General features: G+C 39.4%; 1 protein-coding gene and 1 non-coding gene across 3 annotated transcripts; both read left to right on the top strand.

The window, feature by feature from the left end:
- The first annotated feature begins 8,834 nt into the window (after positions 1-8,834).
- trnad-guc (transfer RNA aspartic acid (anticodon GUC)) lies at positions 8,835-8,907 on the top strand. Its single transcript has one exon. It is a non-coding gene; the product is annotated as a tRNA-Asp (tRNA).
- A 464-nt stretch (positions 8,908-9,371) lies between these two features.
- Positions 9,372-15,293, top strand: zfpl1 (zinc finger protein-like 1). 2 transcript variants are annotated; one of them, XM_088321071.1, is made up of 8 exons: positions 9,372-9,484; positions 11,128-11,235; positions 11,318-11,429; positions 12,615-12,808; positions 12,879-12,957; positions 13,561-13,752; positions 14,492-14,609; positions 14,683-15,293. In XM_088321071.1, the coding sequence occupies exons 2-8, from the start codon at positions 11,134-11,136 to the stop codon at positions 14,867-14,869; spliced, it is 984 nt and encodes a 327-aa protein (XP_088177197.1). In that variant the 5' UTR covers positions 9,372-9,484; positions 11,128-11,133; the 3' UTR covers positions 14,870-15,293. The 2 variants fall into 2 exon arrangements, with proteins under 2 accessions (XP_088177197.1, XP_088177196.1); XM_088321070.1 differs by having other exon boundaries at positions 9,383-9,573.
- Positions 15,294-16,035: the final 742 nt, after the last annotated feature.

The following is a 16,035-nucleotide window of genomic DNA, read 5'->3' as shown; positions in this document are numbered from 1 at the left end:
CCCGTGGCTGTTGGCGCCAGCGGGGCAGTCGCAGGTGCCCCGAATCAGCAATCATGACACTTGGAGTAGATTTACACTAAATATTCTAAGTGATGTAGTACAGAATGGCATACTAAAAGTACTCTATAGGCCATCTAGGGGTCACAAAATAACCCAATTATTTACTGAAAACACAATCTGATTCATCATTTGTGTTTTAAACGAACTGCAACAACAAATATACAAATGTGCTGAATTTGAACTCAAACAAATACTTAAATCAATATTTAAATGCATAGAGGTACCTTAAACAGGGTAACATAAATGATGTTTGGTTTAAATTAACTGAAACAATTAATGTAAAAAAACTAAATGAACACTCAAATACTCAAATAAATATATAGATGTGCAGAGTTACGTGAAACAAGGTAAAATAAATGATTTTGGTTTTAGATAAACTACAACAACAAATATACAAAAGCAGACAACTTTAAATAAAATTGAATTTTGAAATTATGAAACAAATAATTAAAATGTGCAAAATTAACTGGCACAAATCAAACATTTGACTTTGATGCTCCTCTATATTGGCCCTCTATACTCCATCGACTCTTCAGAACATGTGTTTCCTGGCTTTTCTGGAGGCAAAGCCATTTATGACATCATTGTAAGAAATCTGATGGCCAACTTATAATTTGTTTATACTGATCACACGAATAAAAAAATAAAAAATTATGTATATTTAATACTAAATAAGTTAACCGCTCTTGGGGACCTCTTAGTGGTTGCGGGGCCCTAAGCAGCCATTTAGTTCGCCTATGCCTTGGGCTCTGCTGAAGTGCACGCAAAGTCTGAATTTATGTCTCACTATCTCCTTTTGCCATGGGGAAGTGAATTGTGTGCCTCATGCTCTGCACAGTAATATGTTATAAATTGTATTAATACTACTCATATCCTAATGTGACAATTTAGCAATTTTGAAAATAAGAATCTCAAAATTGTGAATGTAAATTAAATTTAGTAACTGAATAAATATAATAAATTGCGGTAATATTTTTTCCTTTTTATATTTCCATGATGACATGTGAAATATATAAATACACCCTAATATAAAACCACAATTTATTGTTGATCAAAAAGCTCAAACAACGTATAACACATTTTTATGGCAATTCAAGCAACACAAAATGTCATGATTACTGATTTGGATCACCTGAGAACGCTCATTTGGTGCCAGCCGCTGCAGGCTACCTGATTGGTTCCCTGTCCTTTTTAAGCCCAGTCTTGTCACTCTCCGGTTGTCAGTCCGTCAGCGAACCTCTGTTGTTACAAGGCAAGCATTTTCACCCTGACTCCTGCCTGTCCCGTTTTTGCACCTGTTTTTCCACCCGTCCGTTCCTGATCTCCCCGTTTATCTACGGCTCTGATCTGTTTTTGATCCCGACCACGTTTGCTCTCCCGTCTCAGCTTACAACCCATTTTTGATCCCGACCACGTTTTTGCTCTCCTGTCCTGGCTATCGACCTATTTTTTCCGTCCTTGACACCGCCATCTCCTGCATCGGAAGATCCATTTCCGTATTCGGATCACGATCCAATTCCGTGAGCGGCTTGCTTCCCGCGTCCAGCGAGCACCGGATCGCAGGCGCTGCCCTTCCTCTTTCTATCAATAAACGTGTGGTGCTTCGGAATGCTGTGCCCCCTGAAATAAGATCTGCAAGTTCAGTGGAAGTGTTTAAATGTAGACTCAAGACACACATATATTCTATACCTGTGATTGATGACGAGCTCATATTTATGTCTTCCGTCCTTTCCATCTACCATGCTGGTGGCGGAGTGAGGGAGAAGAATTAATCAGGATAAGTCAGTGGACCAGCATCTCATCTATTGCATTGACCAGCTGGCTGGGATGGGAAGCTGTGTCGTCGCTGTCTTGGACTTCTGGGACAATTTTAGTTATTAACTACAGTCTATTCGTTGTTGTTGTTTGTTTATTTTTATCCATTGTAGCTTGGTCATCCTGGGAAGGGGAGTACCACTTGTGGGGCCCCTTCTCAAGATTTAGTTATTTCCTCATGCTGAAGTTTTTGAGTTTTTCCTTAGCTGCATGAAGGTTTCAGATCATGGGATATTGTCATTGTGTCTTGTTCAGTCCTTTGAGACTTTTTATGATTAAGCGTGTAATGTAATTAAGCGTGCGATGTAATAATCAAAATGTACCGTTAACCAAATTGCTCGAATTAGTTATCTGACTCCATTAACCAAAGACAACCTACATTCCTCCAACAATTTATGCGCGCTTGATTCTTGAAAAAATGATCAGGAAAGCCGACATTTGCACACGGGGGCGGATTTATTTTCCCTAACAGAAGAACTAAGTGTACTCCATCGAAGACGGCCAAAGTGACTTTGGCATCTGTGGGAACCCTTCCTCTGAAGTCCTTTAGCTTTCTCTTATTGGCCCACGTCTCCCCGCAAAATGGCGTCTCGGCTCCTCCCATGGGCGTGCCAAGGAATTGTTTGCACCCATCGTTCTCACAACACAGCGCCTTAATGTCTGGTTTCCCAGAACAACATTGCCTCCATGAGTCCTGTTATCAAAATTCTAAAAGTACTGTTTATGCATTTCGAACAGCCTGCCCTGACCTTGTACATTGAACTAAAGCCCACTCAGTGAAAATCTTCATTGTAGTATCAGTCAATCGTATAAAATCCTTTATAGTCAAATGTATAAAATCCTTTAAGCGCTATACCAATGCATATGACTGACAGACTTGACATAGTTTGTACCTAATCTTATCAGTTTTGCCTAAACCCTTTGAGTATTAAGCAATTTTCTGGAGCAATTATTACAAAGGACGCTTGGAGAAAGAAGAGAGGAATTTCCCGAGTTGCTACGCTGCTTTATCTGCTGCCACTTTGCTCATTGAGCGCAATGGCCAGGCCACCTTAAGTGCATCAGACCTCTTCCGTCATTGACGAGATTACCGGCTACAGAATTAAATCCGAGCATGTGCAAAGGTTAAGAGGCCAGCAAGGCAGGGCCCGAGTTAATGTCACTTTTTCTGATGATTATTGGGGGAGGCACAAACAGGCGCCATGTGCACAGCCACACACACACATACACGTGCAATTGTACGTATTGATTAGTTGCGGAAAACAGTTGAGGTCAGCAGTCACATGTCTGAATTTCTTTCCCTCTGTCTCTCACACTCCATTTGTCTCTGTCTGATTCAATACTCCCCTTACCCCATCAGGGGTCTCGCTTTATCCTGGAGGCCTCATCTTACGCTTTGCGTTTTCCTCCAGGCATTGGCTTTGTCCTTTATGGACATGGAGCAATCAATCAATCAGTCTAGCTTTGTTTCAAGTGAAGTTGGATGGATCTGCCACTGTGATAAAGTTGCAGGTACCTCTGCAAATCGCATCGCAAATCACGAGATGGGCTTTTGACCACAAATTTGTATTGGGTTCTTTTATAATTCAGGACACTGCACATAAAAGGATGCTATACATAGCACATTAGTATAATATACATAGCTTTATCCCAGGTGGCAGATAATTTTGAACATTTTAAGTATTTATTTTCTTTCATTACTATCAAGTATTGGATAAAAATGGAAAAATAACACTTAAAGCAGGCATTTCAAGCACACGGCCAGCCACCCGTTGGGTGCTTTAATCTGCCCCACCGTTGATTTCTGAGTATGTCAAGTAAAAAAGCAAGTCTTTAGCTCATTTCTACCAATACTCCTCCCTGCTGCTACAGGGCAGTAAAAGTGTAAAAGAGCTGACTTCCAGTTTGGTTTCATTTTAAAGAAAATTTTGTGCAGTGTTTTCTCAGATTCAGTATACCCAGTTTAGTAGTTTATCTGATGTTATTGCCCGTTCACTGATAAAACTCCTATTTTTGTATGTTAGTTTTGTTTTGTTTTTATTTCAAAGCAGAGTGAGAATTGAGGCAAAAATATTTAAATTCATAGCTCCACTTGTGTTTGTTTATGTTTGTGGTGAGTTGGTTTGGATATAAGGCTTAATTTACTCAACTGGAAAATGAAACAAATTGTTAACACATTCAAAGCCATATATGGAAATGTTTTCCCATTGTGAATAAACGTTTTGCTTCCAGAAAAGATCCAGTATCATCTATGATTTTAATTTCTAGGATAGGCTACAATTGTAAATGGTCTGCATTTATATAGCGCTTTTCAAGTCAATGAAGACCTCCCAAAGCGCTTTACAATGTGCTTCACACTTACCCATTTACACACACACTCACACACCAATAAGGAGTCAGCCATGCAAGGCGCCTACCTGCTTATTGGGGGCATTAGGGATTCAGTGTCTTGCCGAAAGACACTTGAAAAATGACACGGAGGAGCCGGGAATCGAACCTGCGACCTCTTGATCGCAAGACGAGCGTTTACCTCCTGAGCTAATAAATATAATGCATAATATTGAAAAACAAAGTAAAAATGACATTCTCTTACTGATCTTGCCCACCTTAGAACAGAAGGTTTGGATCCAGCCCAGGAGCCAAACTGAATTTGACAAACCTGACTTAGAGGGATATTGTGTTGTAATTAAAAACATATTTATTTGAATGATAAGGCAAAGTACAGGAACTAACAGATAAATGTGCGTTTTTTTTGTGCGTTTTTTTCAAACTCATAAGTTAGAAATCTTTCTTTTTTTTTAACATAACATGAGGCTCAACTAGAGGGAGCTGACATGGTTGTCCACCATCTGGCTGCTACAGGTACCCCTAAAAACACAAAACTTTGTGAAAGGCTGGGCAAAGGAAGACAATAAAAATGGTGTGGATTAGTCACTTTGAGTCTCTGTAGTTTTCCTTTTTAGCATTCGTTTTTGGTTGAATGTGGTGCTTGCAAGCACAGGGTGCCCCCAATGGAAAGCTGGGGTGCCCACAGACCTGTTTCAAAAATAGCTCACCCGTCTTAGGCCATTGTGATTGTCTCATGATTTTATTTTATTTTTGTGGTTGACTGAGTGTATTTAACTCTTCTACCAGTAATACCTGGTAATAACATAGTAAATAAGTAAAACTGTAAACAAATTATAAGTTGTTTTAAAAAAAATGCATATCAGACTGGGTGCCCTTTGCACTATTTAGTTAAAAAAGTAGCTCTCGGCTTTAAAAAGGTTGGAGACTCTTGACTTCAAGAGACATTGTGTCGTATATAAAAACTCTTAGTGGTAAAAATATAATTTGTTAAAAAATACATGGATTTGAATAATACGCCAAAATACACGAACTATCATATAATCGTGCAATTTTCAAAAAATCGTGGGTTGAGAAATTTGTCTGTATTTTACATAAGATAAGGTTCACCTAGAAAGAGCTGAAATGATTGTTCGCCATCGTACCGCTGAAACAGGTACCCCTAAAAATAAAAAAACTTTGTGAAAGGCTGGGAAAAAATTTGAAGATAACAGGTGTGGTTTGGTCACTTTGAGACTCCATAGTTTGTAATCTTTCCTTTTAGCACTTGTTTTTGGTTGAACTATACAATACAGTGTCTTCTAGTTGTCAATTTTACACGGTGTGCCTTAAAAAAAAGGCAGTTATTTTTTGTAAGGAGAATATAAGTTTATGTACTAATGGAATACGTATGTTGGTCTGGAAACTATGGTACCCTAAACATTTCTAATAATAATGTATGCAAACCAATGTACAAGTAATTTGTTTTTTGTAGACCTTTTGCCCATTTTGAGTATACTTGTAGTTCTATGCTTGTACTGTATTTTTGCCGTTTTGTAATGTTTTATTTTATTTTATTATTTTTTATTTTCCTCTAAAAATAAATATATTCACCACTTCACGGATTTGCATATTGCATTGTGTTTTGCATTCTGACTGGCTTGACCGGTCTGCTTGCTTATTATTATCTGATGGAGCAGTGGTTATTTGTTACTTGTTAAACAAATACTTGAGTCTCTGAAAAGGGTCGGTTCTCTGGTTTCGGTCTATAATAGAGTATTAATTTTATAGTAATTGTATTTTTTTCAAATAGCTTCTACTTTTTGTCTATCGTGGGGTCTTTTTCGAACATGACACCTCTTCACCCAGCTGAAACCAAACATTTTCATCAAATAGTCATTGCTTCAGAGAACAAGTATTAATACTATTATTATTATTGTTCTTACTTTTAGGGTCAACACTCAGTTGGACTTCATTCCTCCATATAGATGGGCTCAATCCCAGCAGAATGCTGATCGATAATATCCAGACCAATCCGTCATGATGCCCCCCTGCAATCTTAATCTTTCTTTCCCCCAGGCTCAACCTGAGAAGCTCTCTCATGTCTGCTTCACTCCCAAGCACCACAGCCGCCGAGCTCATTTGTCCTCTGGTGCCATTGTAATTTGTCTTCACGTTTGCCTTCCATCTGATAGTTCAAGTGCTTTCCAGATGCCCTTTTGCACGCGCGTCTTTACAACTGGCACTGATTTATGCGTCCTCAACAGCGCTTATAATGCATGCTCATCTGGTCGCAGATAATAAAAAAACAATCTCCACTTAATTACTGGAGATGTTTTTGCAGTATAGGTGAACAACCTTCCCCAAAGAGGCTAATTGTCAGAAATCAGGTAAAAGTCAAATATACCTGGGGATTATAAATAAATCATTGTAGGTTTTTTTCTTAAATTATTTGGCTGCAGTCAAAAAAAAATAATTAAACTTTATAATTTAAAAAAAAATATATGATCCCCAAGCCCCTTTTTTTAAGCAGCAGCTTAGAATTATTGCAACCCCAAAGATAACTATCTCGTACAACCAGTATTCTAAAGACCATAATTTCCTACAATTACGATCCTTCACTATCTCTTTTCTTTCATTGGCATCTACGTTTAGGACATTTGGCGGACAAAGATCCTTAGAGTGATTAAAATGTTGCTCATTACCAAAATCAGGTCAGTTACACAAAGAACAAAGATTAAATTGTATTCTGATCACAACAGGAAGATGAAAAGAAAAATTACAAAAGAGAAAAATAAGGTAAAGATTAAGGAAAAAAAGAAAAAAAAGAAACAAAGGAAGACGTGTTTTTGGAGGTGGCAGTAGAAGCAAAACGGGTGACCTCTAGGTGAGCCTCATTTGTATCAAATAAATGCAAATTTCTTGAGTAGTCAAGTCAAGTGTCAGGACCAGAACGGAGAAAGGACCCACTTGCATGCGTTTCTTTTAGTTTTATTGGGAAGAAGGGAAAGGATAGTACACACGATCCGTAGATCGCTGGTTGCGGGGAACAGGTTGCTCATACGCGGAAGTGGTATTTCTGTGGCGAGCAATGGCGGTGTCGAGAGCGGGAAAAAAACATCAGTAGCCGGGACGGGGGAGCAGAATTGTAGTCGAGATCAGAAAAGGGGTCGGAGCCGGGAAACAGACGCGAATCACATCAGAAGAGAGTCAGGGTCGAAAAGCTTGCCTAGCGTAAGCTGAGGTTCGCAGACGGACTGACAACCAGTGACAGGAAGACAGTGCTATAAAAAGTGACAGGTAGCCAATCAGCGTCCGAAGCAGGCTCATGTGCGTCGCATCAGTAATCATGACATCAAGTTATGTTTATTTGTATAGCCCTTAATCACAAGAGGGGTGTACAGACTACATACTATTATTACACCATCCTCTGATCTAAAACCTACATGAGGATGAGGAAACACTCAAAACCTAAGCATGAGTAAAATAGGAAACCTTGAGAAGGACCACACATGAGGTAATCCCCTTTCCAGAAATTAAATATAGGTCATTCATAAGCTGTGTTTTAAGCCTAGATTCAAACAGTTCTACTGAGGTTGCAGATCGTGTCTCAAAGGGCCGAGCATTCCACGGTACCGGGGCCCGAATGGTGACGCTCTTGAATATGGGGATTTCTTCTTGGCTCTTGGAATTACTAGTTCCCTTTCTCTTCCTCTCTTTTTGTCACTCTCTTTCTCTCTCTTTAATTTTTTTCTTTTTTCTTTCTCTCTTTCTCTCTCTCTCTCTGTCTCTTTCTTTCTTTCTTTCTTTCTTTCTATCTTTTTCTTCTTTATCTCTCTCGTTCTCTATCTCTTTGCCGCTCTCTTTCTGTCACTCTCTTTCTCTCTGTCTCTTTCCCCCTTTCCTTTCTCTGCGTCTCTCTTTCTATCGGTCTTGTGCTCTCTCTCGTTCTTTCTTTTTCTCTCTCTTTCTCCCCTTCTCTCCCTCTTTCTATCTCCAATAGTTCTCTCTTTATTTCTTTGTCCCTTTCTTTTTCCCTCATTCTCATAATCTAGTGAATGAAAATCATAAAATGTAAAAATTCAGTGTAAAAGCCACTTAGCACTCGTTCTCACTCGCTTTTCCGCTGGGGCAAAAAAAATAACGATCCGACGATTGTTGTGTCTGTGTAGATCTCAGAATGTTTTTTAAGTTTCATGGCAGTTGAAGACTTGCTGAAGAACATAGCCTTCGACTGCAACATTGCTGACACCATTTTCAATAAACTACACTTTTGCCTTTGTGTTGGAGCCAGAAGCCGAACCGCGCCGAACGACAGAGAAGATGTTGGTCCCTTACATTTTTCAAACCGGCCGGGGCTGGATTTGAACGTGTCCCCGGCAGAAAAAGACATATCTGGCTTGTCCTTTTGTAAATCCTCATAGATTGTGCAGGCCTTCTCGCTTAAAATGGCCTGCATGGTCATGTACCTTGCAAGCTCGTTTTCTCTTATCCAGAATATTTCTTCTCTATCGTGAGGGGTTTTTTCTTCTCTCATCCTTTTGCAGGACTCACTGCTGTAAGTTAGTATTTAAATAAATGCAAGTTTATATCATAGTTCGTGTACTTTTTTTTCAATCAATACTGTCTATCAGTCCTCGTTAGTATAGTGGATCAGTATCTCCGCCTGTCACGCGGAAGACCGGGGTTCGATTCCCTGACGGGGAGAATATTGTTGGGCGGCAGTAGCTCAGGAGGTAGAGCGATCGTCAGTTCGAATCCCGGCTTGTCCGTGTTACATGTTTAAGTGTCCTTGGGTAAGACACTGAACCCCTAATAACCCCAATAAGCAGGTTAGCGTCTTATATGGCTGCAATACAAAGCCGCTATTGGGAAATGTGGAGCGCTTTGGGAAGTCATTGACTTGAAAAGCGCTATATAAACACAGATAATTTTCATTGTTGTTTTTTAACTCATTCAGGACTTTTGTTAGCACTGTAAGGCACTACAAATACTAATTGTCCTTTTCAACTTTCATTTGAGTTTGAGACCCCTTATTTAAACATCCAGACCATGTAAATGACATCTCAGATATGTTTTTAACGAATACTGTTCACACCATTCCAATTTGACAATCCCCGGTTGTACATAAAGTGTTTACTCCACAGCGATAGATGGCGCTACTACTAAAAGGTGGAAGCCCGCAAGCGTCCACAAGGCGGAAGAGACGTGGCACACCAACAGAAGCAGGAATACGGCAGCAGCACACAAGTTTACTCATGACTAGTCACTCCACTATTTTTAGGTATTCAAATTTCCACACGTAGCAGGTTGAATGTCAACCTTTCAATATTCCTTACAACTTCAAGGACTACGGTAAAGTCTTTGTTACAGGTAAAGTCTGCGACAGCGGTTACGTTTGTATCACTTTGGCTGTTTAAAGCTAGCACGTATAGCATGCTAACCTTATCGTATTCGATGTACATATGTCAAAATGTCACGCGTTTTTTCCTTTCCCCAGTTTAAAATAAAAGCTATGTTGTGCCAAACTGTGTTGAGGACTAATCACCTATTTTATATTAATTCTACTAATGAAAAAAAAAGACTAAAGGGTGTTTTAAAGAAAGAAAACTAGTTTAAACGATGAACCTTTGCTTATGAGGATAAAGTTTGTCCATTGTTGGGTGCGTTCCTGAAAAAAAACGTAATACGTTTCTAAAAATGTAATTTAGTTACACTCCTTATTACTGACACCAAAAAATAATTTGTTACTCTAAAAGTATCTTCCGATGTTGCTCATCAGGACTCCCTCCCGTTGCCAAGAAATAATTGTTTTAAATCGAGCAGGACAACAATACAATAAATGTTGACGGACTTAAAGGCACTTATAGCTGTAGATGTATGCACCTATTAATCTATAGATGTATGCATATAGCCAGACATAATTTTCACAAGCTGACATGCACTTGATTCAGCAGCATCACTGAACTCTGCTAAGCAATATAGTCTATTCAAACACACATATTTAAAGTCAAGTGCCAACTTATTTTGGGACAGAATTGTATTTTCCTTATCTGAACATTGACTTAAGACTTAACAGTCAGCATGATATAAGTGCAGGTCTAAGGAACCATTAAGGCATAACATTAAACAAATAACAAACACCTGCTCCTTAAATGCAATTAGAACTTGTGAGGGCTTTTATCAGTACCCTACTGTAATTGGTACGTATGAGGCAACATCTATTGGATACAGTACATCAAAAATAGTAATTACAGCATGTTTTCTTTTTGTTCAATTGAGACAGATTCAAAAACCACCACCCTTGCCTTCTTACAAATGACCCCACGTTCAAAATTCAGCTGCAGCTGTATTTTAGGTTAAGGTGGATTGTACGTCTCCGTCCTTGTCCGTTGTCGGGTCGGACATACCAGGAGACCCGCTTACTAGCTTCCCTCTAGGGTATTTTCTCTGTGGGTGTTTCAAGAGATTACTATTGGTGTCAGAAACCCAATGGGGCCCCCAGAACGCATCTTACATTTAACTTAATCGTTGTTTTCTTCTTTTTTTTTCGACAAAAGTAGAAAAATAAAAATATCTCCATGACGACAAACTTGTGCATTGCAACAATAACGGTTTCTGTTTGTAAACAAAAACATGCCAACACCCCAAAGCGCCCTGCTGGTGGATCTTGTGTTGAATGAGACATTGAGAGCGATGCAGTTGTGAGAGGACAGTGCAACTAATGCTGTAACGACAGTACAGTTATAAAATTTTAATAATGCGTCACAGTACTAGTTACCAATGAAGGTACGCGTTACAAAAGAACGCGTTAGTCCCAACACTGGTCAGGTCACACATACCCTGTCAATCAAAATTGAGAATTAAATCTGGCTGAGTTTTCTCTTTTTTTGATCTAAAGGGATTACTATTCTGTTTTCCCCACAGGAGGCTATGGGTCTCTGCAAGTGTCCAAAGAGAAAAGTGACCAATTTATTTTGCTTTGAGCATCGTGTCAATGTTTGCGAACATTGCCTTGTGTCCAACCACAACAAGGTCAGTCTGAGTAAAAAAAGGGTGAACATTTTATTTGTCACTGTTTCAATGTAATCATGCATGCTCCCTGTGCCTGTTTTAGTGCATCGTACAATCATATCTACAATGGCTTCAGGACAGTGATTATAACCCGAATTGTCCTCTGTGCAATAATCTGCTGATTGATGAAGACACAATCAGACTCATCTGCTATGGTGAGATTTTCTGTTCCCTGCATTGGCATTGACAAACATTGAAGGTATTCCTCAGACGTGCAAAGTGTGAGGAAATGGTACATGTTTTTGCATAAAATATGTATTTTTTTTTTCATCAGCATATTCTATTTTCCAAGATAATGCATTTTGAAGACAGTCTGTCTGGTTTGGAGACATCATGTCGTCCTAAGCTGTGAGGTCATTAGAGGAACACTAGCACCCTTGCTAACCAGTTGTCATATTGGTTTACATGTTAATTGGCCAAACAGGTTTGGAGTGTTTCGAGCGATGTTTTGGTAGTTTTTGTGGAGTCTGCCAATGCATTGTGTCGCAGGTGGATGCAGTTATGGTATAACAAAGGTCGGGCGTCCAAAAAGGGTAAAAGAAAAAAAAGAGATCAACAAAAGGACTGGACAACCAAAATATTAATTTAAAAAAAAAAGTGAGCAGCCAGGCTACCTGGGACCCAACAGAGAAAAACAACAAATGTTAAATGGGCCAAGAATAAACAAACCAAGGGACATGGCTAAACCGGTGCTAATGCCAGGTTGGCCAATCAAAAAACACGGCCGTGATCAGCCAGACTAACCGGTATCCAACATTGTAAAGTAGCAACGGCTATGGTGATAAACGTGAACCTGGCCGGGAATAAACCAATGGACATAGCAAAATCAGCACTAACGCCAGGATAGTCAGCCAAACGACACACAGTGGGTAGCCAACGAGCGCCAACTTGGAGCCTTGACGCTAACGGGGAGTTAGCCAGAAGAAATTATACCAACTGCGACACACACGATGAAAAACACAAACGAAGGGCCACAATTGCCTACCTTAAAGCAGAAATGAGCGTTATTCAGTCTCTTTTCACTACAATTGTCTGTTTCTGAACTGGCCTCGCATGTTGTATTACCGGGGGTCGCCGTTTGAAAGTGTTGTGTTCCTTCATTGATGTCAAAGTTCTACAGGAAACAAGCTACGCAGGTCAACCTTGATACTACATTTCTTGAGTCCCTGGGCACATGGAGTATTTTTCAACATATATGCCTAATTGTTGAAAGGAACACTACACGAAAACATTTGTTCGGGAATACCTATAAGTTCAAGAGACTACAATCATGTGGGACTTACCTTAAGACATCATTCAAACTTGGATCTGGATTTAATTTTGAGTGTAATGTTTCTTAGATGTTTTTCACTGGACCTGTCTCAACAATATGGCATCCCGCCTTCCCCTGCACACGGCTCCAGCAGGGTACCAGTGTCCCAGCTGCCAGGGTCCAGTGTTCCCCCCATCCAACCTAGCCAGCCCAGTTGCCGATGTGCTTAAAGAGCAGCTGTCATCTGTTAACTGGGCTAGAGCAGGTTTGGGGTTGCCCCTGGTAAGAACAAGGCAATCAAAAATCTTTGTGCACCATGTATTGTGATAGCATTTTCATGATCTAAATCCAGATAGATCAGCCAGCAGAGTTCCTCGAGGAGGTCAACGCTAATGATGTTACAGACTACACTGATTGGTCATCATTTGATGGTGAGTACAGACATTCGCAACTTGTTTGTGGCATATTCCGGACTACAAGAGCGCACCATATTAAAAGAAAACTAATTAAGCTTTTTGCACTGGATTTCAAGCCACAGGCTTAACTCTTGTGTTTAGAAATATCTTCATGGAATGTCCATGCCTTTGCGGTTTTATATTTTTGTTACTTCCTTTTTTTTTTTTTTTTTTTTTTTTACAAAAATCACATAGCCTCATCACCCACTGCGGACCCTCACAATGTTTTGTTTTAAATAAACGTTCAAATTGACTTGGTCCTCACAAGTTCTAAGCCGTCTGCTAGGACGATCCGTGGGAAGACCCCAGTTGCGCGTCTAATGATTCAGCCGAGTCCCGCGAGATTGACGTTTTTTCTCCATATTAAATGGTAGCAATTGTAGCAAAATGAGTGACAACGATGTCAGTCACATCTAGGTGAGTCTCATGTTGTGTCAAATAAATTAAAATTTCTTGAGTTTTTAAAATGGAGAAAAAAGTAGCAGCCTGTAGTCCGGAACTTGCAATATACCTTGGTGTTTACCATTTCAAAGACATGATTGATTCAAGGTCTACACATTTGGTCTATCCTACAAACAGCTCAAGATCAAAGTCACAATTACCACAACTGCTCCTACAACGCCAATCACAGCCAAGTCCCAAATAATGTATTATCCCCAGCAGAGGACAACTTTGGACTTTCTCATAAAAACGGGGATCCGGAGAGCAAAGAACACTCTGTAGTCAACTTTCCAGATGCCACTCCGTGCGACACGATTACTATTCATACAGGTAAAGAGAAAGAAAAGTGAACTACTGTGATCCCTGGTCTTTCGTGGGGCTTGCTTTCCAAAAAGGTCCTGCGACAGTCACACCCCTTGAAATGGAAATCTTTATTTATGAAATACTCGACTATACATTATTTATCAAATCTTGGAAAAAGTCACATTTCAGATGCCCTCCAATTCAGGAAATCTCAAATCCATGACATGGTGCTATGAGTACACCTCGAAGTTTAGCAGTCCACATTTAAGAGTAAAGGATTATTTCAATTCCTACCGCAATTTTGATGTGAAGCTCTATGATGAATCAGGGGAGCTCGCCACGCTGATCACCGAGATTTCCAAAGAGACCTGGCCAAAACTGATCATTATTGGGTTCTTTGTCCATTGTAAATTACACGGTCACCTGGTGGAGTCAAAACTAAAAAGGGGAGAGTTGTTTTTTCGAGCAATGTCTTGCTAACAATTGCTATTGATGACCTCGGGTCTTGTCTGTCATCTACGCTAGCATGTGTGTTCTGCCCTCTGAGCAATCTCAAGACATACTGTCATTTCTTGCTATGATTTCTTTGATGTCTTTTATATTTTTATCTTTACAAAACTTTATTCAAACTGAAAATAACAAATTAAACCACGAAAATTAAGCGCAATACAGCCAGGGATCACTGTACCTCCTAGATATCTGCAATGTGAGGATGCCATTCCTGGGGTGCTTCTAATGGTCATTCGAATAAAATATTAATGACTAGGATCATCGCCAAGGAAGATCTATGACACAAGAGAGAGCAGTTCTGTCACACAAATGGACTTTGACGACGACAAGTACAGACGACGACCAACGCTGGGCTGGTTTGCGCAAATTCTAAAGTAATTGGGCATTTATTCATTATAGTTCATGTATAACTTCATCCTGCTTGATTATTTCTTTGAATCCTTTCAGGAACTGCACCGGCAATAAACGGACATCCCTGACCTGGAAACAGCGGGTCTTCATGATCCTTTTAGTCGGCATGCTGGGATTCTTCACATTGATTATTATAATGGCTAAACTCGGACGTGCCTCAGCTGGTTCAGACCCAAATTTAGATCCTCTATTGAATCCACACATACGCGTGGGCAAAAATTAAAATCAGATTTATTTTTACCTTGCTCAGTGTTTCACTGCATTCACACTGCATTATATATTGGCGCCGTAGTACAAGATTTGGCCAGAAGGGGTAGCCATGCACTGAGAAGTGGAAAATGAGTTATTTCCAAAATTAACTACGCTGTCTTCGGGTGAACTGGGTCTAACGGGGGAATATTTATATGTACCAGTAGACTAACAGTAAAATATAGTTGAAACCTAAATTATGCTGTATATAATTGTATATGTACAAAAAATGCTTCAATGTTGATCTCTAAAGTGGAGTGAATCTACGCCTAATTATCATATTTGCGTGTTTAATTCTTTTGAAAATAAGTTGTTTTTGAATACTTTTTTAATCTTTCTGCTTTCCTGTTTTTTTTTTTCCATCCATCCATTAAATGGGAAATATTACAAACTTGTAATCAATATGCCTGCTCTTTACTGCCTATGCCAGAATAAGCATAATAATTGTGTTTTCCGCTATATAAAATGCACTGGATCAGATGGTGCACCCCCCAAAAATAGTCTTTTGTCATATCAAATGAACTGTACTGTTAGGCGCATGGAATTAAAACTACAGTAATAGCTCGGGTTGCTTAAAAACAGTAAGTTTTATTTTAGTATTGTTTTCATAGTCTACGTTGTCAACAAAACAATGTTTATAGTGCAGGTATTCAAAACCTTTCTGTTTACATGCTTTGTTTGAGCCAAGGAAAAGTAAAAAAAAGTTTTACAACAATGTTTATTTAAAAATCAGTGGTGCGCGCTATAGACAAGTGTGCATCATAGACAAATAAATATGTGAACGGATATTAAAATTCTTTGCCCTCTGGCACATTTTGCTGTTTTGAAGTCAAAACGAGTGACCTATGTGAATCGTGTAAATCCGAGGCAAGTCAAGTCATGTTTATTTGTGACACCCTTAATCACAAGGAGTCTCATAGGGCTGCACAGACCACAGATTATTGCAAACCACAGACTATTATGACACCATCCCCCGATCTAAAACCTACACGAGGGCAAGGAAACACTCAAAAACCTCAACATGAGGTAAATGAAGAACCTTGAGAAGGGACCGCACATGGGGTAATCCCTCTTCCAGGCTGAGAAGGATGTTGCAATAACAAATAACAAACAAATATGAATACAAGTATAATGAATACA

This window comes from Urocampus carinirostris, chromosome 17, assembly GCF_059441175.1.
Source record: "Urocampus carinirostris isolate Australia breed hairy pipefish chromosome 17, RoL_Ucar_1.0, whole genome shotgun sequence".
Taxonomy (NCBI): domain Eukaryota; kingdom Metazoa; phylum Chordata; class Actinopteri; order Syngnathiformes; family Syngnathidae; genus Urocampus; species Urocampus carinirostris.
This window is presented reverse-complemented; position numbering and strand designations above follow the sequence as displayed.

What these genes read in the sequence shown, in the direction of transcription:
- zfpl1 (XM_088321071.1), top strand. Translation starts at nt 11,134, where the DNA reads ATGGGTCTCTGCAAGTGTCCAAAGAGAAAAGTGACCAATTTATTTTGC. An exon ending in CAGGTTTGGGGTTGCCCCTG is followed by an intron (nt 12,809 to 12,878) that starts GTAAGAACAAGG and finishes ATCTAAATCCAG; the next exon opens with ATAGATCAGCCAGCAGAGTT. An exon ending in TGGTTTGCGCAAATTCTAAA is followed by an intron (nt 14,610 to 14,682) that starts GTAATTGGGCAT and finishes GAATCCTTTCAG; the next exon opens with GAACTGCACCGGCAATAAAC.